The 6616-nt window shown below is 44.0% G+C and overlaps 1 protein-coding gene across 1 annotated transcript in view; it reads left to right on the top strand.

The window, feature by feature from the left end:
- The first annotated feature begins 72 nt into the window (after positions 1-72).
- Positions 73-6616, top strand: part of Pdcd11 (programmed cell death 11) — a 43152-nt gene continuing 36608 nt past the window's right edge. The window contains exons 1-4 of the mRNA XM_052184259.1: positions 73-174; positions 2101-2219; positions 3101-3232; positions 5039-5206. Of these exons, the coding sequence (XP_052040219.1) occupies positions 2118-2219; positions 3101-3232; positions 5039-5206 (402 nt within the window). The 5' untranslated portion in view covers positions 73-174; positions 2101-2117. The remainder of the gene's footprint in view (positions 175-2100; positions 2220-3100; positions 3233-5038; positions 5207-6616) is intronic.

The raw sequence follows: 6616 nt of genomic DNA, 5'->3' as shown, positions 1-6616 counted from the left end.
CCGCGTGGATTGGCTATAACGTCAAGTCCCGCCCTCCTACTTCCTGTCTCAGCCGGAGTCTGACGCGACGTCATAACGGAAGTAGCCCTGGTTTTACCTACGCTCGTGGAAGAGTCGCGTGGGGCTGTCGGCTCACTGTTCTGAGCGTGCGATCGCTTTGAAGCGGTCCGTGAGGTATGCAGCGGTGGGAACCGTGGGGCTGATGACCCGGGAGCTTCGGCGAGGAGGGAGGAGACCTCATGCTTGTCACCTCGGCTTCCTGGCCTGGGTCTCGGAGTTTCCTGCTAAGCACAGTTGGGTTGGGATGGGTCTGTTCCCTCAATCCCCTCTATCGGGTCCTTTAAGCCAGGATGTCCACTTCAGGTATCTTAAGTGCCTTCTCTGCACATCGCCAGACTGGTGCCTCAGTTTCATCAGGACTAAAATGGAAATTAAGAGTTAGATTCCCAGCAAAGTAGACCACTTGAGTTATGCTGTTTCTATGAAGCATGCACCCGTCCAGAACAAACCTCAATTTCCTCTCGATTGTCGCCTCTTTCACAGTCTCACTCGGTTACAAAAGTTTTCTTCCAAGGTATCCCAGAACCAACCAGGCTGCCTTGCGTCTTCATTTATACCCAATCCTGGTTGCCATGGTTTCCCAGATGTGCACCGTTAAAATCCTTACACTCGCTGTACTTGCTTTTATTTTTCTTCTGTCCAATCTGTAGACCGAAGAATGTTCTCCATTATTTTGTCCCGTTCCCCAAGGCTCTGAAGTACCAAGGAAACACAAACTATTAATTTTTATTTAAGTATCTTTCACCAAAGAGCCAAATTGTTATCTAAAATGTAAGTTGTTCTTATGCTTTATTTTCCCTGTAGCTTAACTGAATAACTCAGCTTTTTAGAAAGCCTTTGAAGAGTTGTTTGACAGACAAGTGGCTGGTGTATTTTGAGAAATAAGCTTTTCCTTGTTTCTCTGTTTTTTTCACATTGTCTACCATCATTTTTCTATTTACTATTATAATTATTTTTGACACAGGGTCTCATTATATAGACCTGACTGGTCTGGAACTCACAGAGATAGGCCTTCCTCTGCCTCCCAAGTGGTGGAGTTAAAGGCGTGGCCCACCAGACCCGGCTCTTTATTTATTTATTTATTTATTTATTTTTAATTTTTTTGTTTTGTTTTGTTTTTTTGGAGACAGGGTTTCTCTGTATAGCCCTGGCTGTCCTGGAACTCACTCTGTAGACCAGGCTGTCCTGGAACTCAGAAATACGCCTGCCTCTGCCTCCCAGAATGCTGGGATTACAGGCATGCGCCACCACCGCCCGGCTCCCTTATTTATTTAATGTACAGTTCAAAAGTATCATTCTTAGGAAGCTTTGATCTTTACTCAATCTTGCTTCTTTTTTGTTTATGCTTTATAATCTGATTTGTATCTTAAATTACTTAACATTTTGTTTTCTAAATAATGTATGTTTGGTGACAAGGATTTATATATACACACACATCTGATGTAATTACAATGATTAACACTAAATGAAAGTTTGCTACATATGATCCATTTCCTGGAAGATCGTGCACAGTGTATAGTTTGTGGTTTTGAGGTAGACAGTGTTGGAAAGATGATAAAATGGATTAATAAGAGCCTGCCCTTTTTTTGTTTTTGGGTTTTTTTTTTAAAGATTTATTATTTATATGAGTACACTGTCTTCAGATCTGTCTTCAGTCAGATCTCATTACAGATGGTTGTGAACCACCATGTGGTTGCTGGGAGTTGAACTCAGGACCTTCAGAAAGAGCAGTCAGTGTTCTTAACCTCTGAGCCATCTCTCCAGCTCTTGTTTTTGTTTTTTGAGACAGGGTTTCTCTATGCATCCCTAACTATCTTGGAACTCACTCTATAGACCAGGCTGTCCTCGAACTCAGATCTGTCGGCCTCTGTCACTCTAGTGCTGGCATTAAAAGTGTGTGCCACCACCACTCGGCAGCATATCAACTATTTAATCATCGTCTTGGCTCTTGTTCATTGCTAGAAGGTTCTCTTGCCCATTGATCATGTGCCGTAAGAAGCCTGCCATCAAAGCTAGAGCTCACCATTATCTCTCCATCAGCTGCAGGAGACCCAAACATGGCAAACCTGGAAGAAAGCTTCCCCCGAGGGGGTACACGGAAAACCCACAAATCGGAGAAATCTTCCCAACAGGTGGTTGAACAAGACAACTTATTTGATGTAAGTGGTATGCTGCTTTGGCAAGACCAGAAACTTTCTAGCATCATTGGGAAGACCGAGCCTCAGTTATTTTCCAGTTTATTTCTCTTTGATGTCACTTCTGGAAATTGAACTTGTTAAAGAGGCTCTGCCACCTCAGGCTTCTTTTGAAGCATGACACAGTATTTGACATTGAAGTGCTGTTGTAATTGTCCTTAGAGAGTCTGTGCCACTTGATTAAGGATGGGGGAAAAGGGTACCTGATAATGAATTTTGCTTTGTTTTTGTTACTGGGGATTAAAGTTGGGAAAATACTTTACTCCTGAGCTCCATTACTCTAGTCCTAATCACTGCATTTATTTTTAAGGGATTCCTAGTAAATGGAGTATGCATTGAAACACATTCTCATAGATATGTTTGTGGTCTGGATGCTAAAGAGAAGGAAAACTGCCACTTGGGTGCATGGCTTTAGTATTTCAGAATCTCTCATGTATATTTTTAGCGTTAGAAGTCATGGCTCCGTGCGGAGGAACTGAGGTTCAGGGAAGTAATATATTTACTTGAAACCACAAAGCTTGTTGTGGAAGGGCTTTGCTATTTTACATGAACTTCTGTGCAGCGTGACATATGACTTCACAAATGCAAAATCCTGGTGTCCACCCCACTCAATAGAGGAAGAACATAGGATGTAAGAGACGTTGGAAGGCTCCTCAGATCATGGGCAGAGGGAACCTGGTGCCTGGATGCTAGGCTTGGGAGTGCAGCAGACAGGAAAGAACCGGGAAGTGGCTTGGGAGAGTTTAGAATAACAGAGAAAGATAACATGACCTAAGTGTGTGGTAATAGCTAAGGTCGTGGCTTCTCATCCTTTTGCATCTTTATGGGTCTTTTTCTCCCTTTAGATTTCCAAAGAAGAAGGTTCCATTAAAAGGAAGAAGAGCCAGAAAGGACCAGCAAAAACAAAAAAATTGAAAATTGAAAAGAGAAAATCCGTCAAATCTATGAAAGAGAAGTTTGAACTTCTCAGTCTTGAGGTTTGCTAGTGTTCGCTTCTCTCTTACTGTCCCGAAAGTGTGTGTGTTCCTCCCTCCTTCACCTTCTGTGCACACATGTTATACGGGTTCTGTGCATGTGTATACGTGCACACAGTTATACGCGTTCTGTGCATGTGTATACGTGCACACAGTTATACGGGTTCTGTGCATGTTTATACGTGCACACAGTTATACAAGTTCTCTGTATGGCTGTGGAGACGCGTGTAAATACTGAGACAAGAGCTTTGCTTCCCTTGGTTGCTAACCAATGCCTGCTGCCTTTTTTTCTGTTTGGGGTTTTCTGAGGTAAGAGCCTATGCTACCTAGACTCTGTGTCGCCAGGGACCTCCACCTTCTAAGTACGGGGTCACAGGTGTGTGCTGCTGTGTGGAGCTAGCCTGTCTCCTTTTTCCCTTATTCCAACCCTCTGTCTGCCCACGTTTGAGCCTCAGCATCACATACACCAGAAGTGGTGGTGCATGCCTGTAGCCCTAGCACTGAGGAACTGGCGTCAGCAGGACCCGTGAGTGCCAGACGAGTCTGAGATACATAAAGCTGTCTCAATAAACAAAGCAATCATCGGAATGGTGAAAGATGTGCACAGCAGTAATTCCAATCCTGCTCGCTTATTTATTTATTTATTTATTTATTTATTTATTTATTTATTTATTTATTTATTGTTGTTTTTGGAGACAGGGTCTTACTTAGTATGTAAGCCCTTGGCTAGTCTGGAATTCACTGTGTAGACCTGACTGGTCTTGATCTTTCAAAGATCTTCCTATTTTTGCCACTTGAGTACTAGGATTAAAGGTATGCCCATCATTCCTAGCCTCTGTTCATTCATTTTTGATGTGAATGAACTCATATCACATGAGTTTTGTAGATGTGAAATTATCTCAGATAACTGGTGTGGTTTTTATGTTTCTTAAGTTTTTATATTTTATCTCCTCCTACCCCAGCATATGTTCATTTTAAAATAAAAAAATAGCCAAATTATTCTGACTGTAAAGATTGATTTGCCTACAGAGATATTTTTCTTTCTTTCTTTTTTTTTTGTTTTTGGTTTTTTCCGAGACAGGATTTCTCTGTGTAGCCCTGGCTGTCCTGGAACTCACTCTGTAGACCAGGCTGGCCTCGAACTCAGAAATCTGCCTGCCTCTGCCTCCCAGAGTGCTGGGATTACAGGCGTGCACCACCACTGCCAGGCTGACATTTTGTTTTCTCATATATTTTTAAAAATTTGTTTGACTTGGTGGCACTTTAGAAAACTAGAGAGGGGCTGGAGAGATGGCTCAGTGGTTATGAGCACTCACTGCTCTTCCAGAGGTCCTGAGTTCAAATCCCAGCAACCACATGGTGGTTCACAATCATCTATAATGAGATCTGATGCCCTCTTCTAGTGTGCCTGAAGACAGCTACAGTATACTTATATATTATAAATAAATAAGTCTTTAAAAAGAGAAAACTAGAGATTTCATGGAAAACTGTGAGATCAAAGTACTGACACCAGAAAGCCCATTTTCCACGTTTGAGATCTCAAGCAGCTGTGTCGTCCAGGTGTTAGATGGGGGTTGCTAGGATACAGTAGGTCAGACCCTCTCAAGCCCAGCCTCGTATGCTGCTTCTCATTAAGATATTTCATGGCATCTGCCAGATGGCTGAAGTGCCTGGATATATTCATGTGCAGAAGTTTTCCTTTCCTTTACAAAATTCCTTTTGCATCCATCCGTGTTGGGACCAGAAAGCCACAAACCTCCTTACTGCCATCATGACTCTCTGCCTCATTGTGCATGTTTTCCTTTCTAGTCCTTATGTGAAGGGATGCGGATTTTGGGTTGTGTGAAAGAGGTGAATGAGCTGGAGCTGGTGGTCAGTCTTCCCAACGGACTCCAAGGGTTTGTGCAAGTGACTGAAATCTGCGACGCCTACACTCAGAAGCTGAATGAACAGGTGGCACAAGAAGAACCTCTGGAGGTAAGGGCTGTCGGGATGAAGCTGGCTCTGGCGTTAGAACAGACCAAACAGATGTAGGCTCGACACTTTGCTAGATGCTAAGAAAGGAAAATACATGTGCTGTGAGAACAGTTTTTTCAATCTTTCCCATTTATCTTGTGTGTGTGTGCACATGCCACAGCATACATGTGGAGCTCACATGGACATGTGGACAACTTGTGAAATTCAGATCTCTCCACCTGGCAGCCAACACAGATCCTCAGGCTTGTTCGGCAAGCGTCTTTATCTGCTGAGCCATTGTGCTGGCCCAAGGGGTGTGGTTTTAAACAATACAGGGGTTTTGACTCAGTCTAGGGAACCTAGAGCACCTCCATAAGGAAGGACTGTTGGCAGCTGAGATCTGCAGGATGAATGACTCCCGCATACAGAAAGGAGGGAGATCAAGCAAGTCCGGCTGGAGCAGCGAAGGCGGTATTGCCAGCATAGGAAGAGCGAGAGGGAGAGCCATGCAGGAGGAAGCTGTGTGGAGCCAGGTTGTGCAGAGCTTTAGATGCTGTGTGGAATGCCCACTGGAGTGGGTGGCACACAGACTGAAAAGCAAGTAAACTAAAATGGCATGAGCAGTTGCCTAGATCAGCTAGGAGGCTACTGCTGTTAACCTTGGACTGAGATCATGGCCGCCTAGGGCCAGGGTTTATCAAGGAGTGAGGAGGTCAAGCCATTGCCTGATGATCACATGACATGGGTAGTGAGGCCGAGAGGTACTGGGGACCAGTTGTGGTTTGATGTAAGAGATGATTAGTTATTCTTTGGCTGCTATGTTGAATTTTTTTTTTTTTTGGATTTGGTTTTTTTAAGACAGGGTTTCTCTGTATAGCCCTGGCTGTCCTGGAACTCAGTCTGTAGACCAGGCTGGCCTCGAACTCAGAAATCCACCTGCCTCTGCCTCCCAGCGTGCTGGGATTACAGGCGTGCACCACCACCGCCCGGCTTGCTATGTTGAATTTGAGGTACACTTGAGATATCCAGGGACAGGTGATTACTGAGTCCAAGAAAGTCTTGGTTGGGAATGAGTGTGTGGCACTTGAAGAAGTTGCTTATAGGGATCAATTTAGAATGGGAAGAGCCTGAAAGGCTGAGTCTAGAGTAAATTCTGAATTTCAGAGTTGGTGTCAGAATGAGCAGGAGGGGGCCAGTGGGATAGAAGGGTAAACTGTTAACTGTTGACATGGGTGAGCGAGGGGCTTAACTCAGGGTTATAGGATGTGTTTTTATAGCATGTGTGAGGCCTTGGGTTTCGTCCACAGTACCAATAAGTGAGTGTCATATGAGAGGACTACAGAATGGAGAGAGTTATGGAGCTTGCTATTTTAGCAGGTGAAGGAGATTGAGAGGAAGAGGAAGAATTTCATAGGATGCTAAAGAGGAGAT

The sequence above is a fragment of the Apodemus sylvaticus genome, chromosome 1, assembly GCF_947179515.1.
Source record: "Apodemus sylvaticus chromosome 1, mApoSyl1.1, whole genome shotgun sequence".
NCBI lineage: Eukaryota > Metazoa > Chordata > Mammalia > Rodentia > Muridae > Apodemus > Apodemus sylvaticus.
This window is presented reverse-complemented; position numbering and strand designations above follow the sequence as displayed.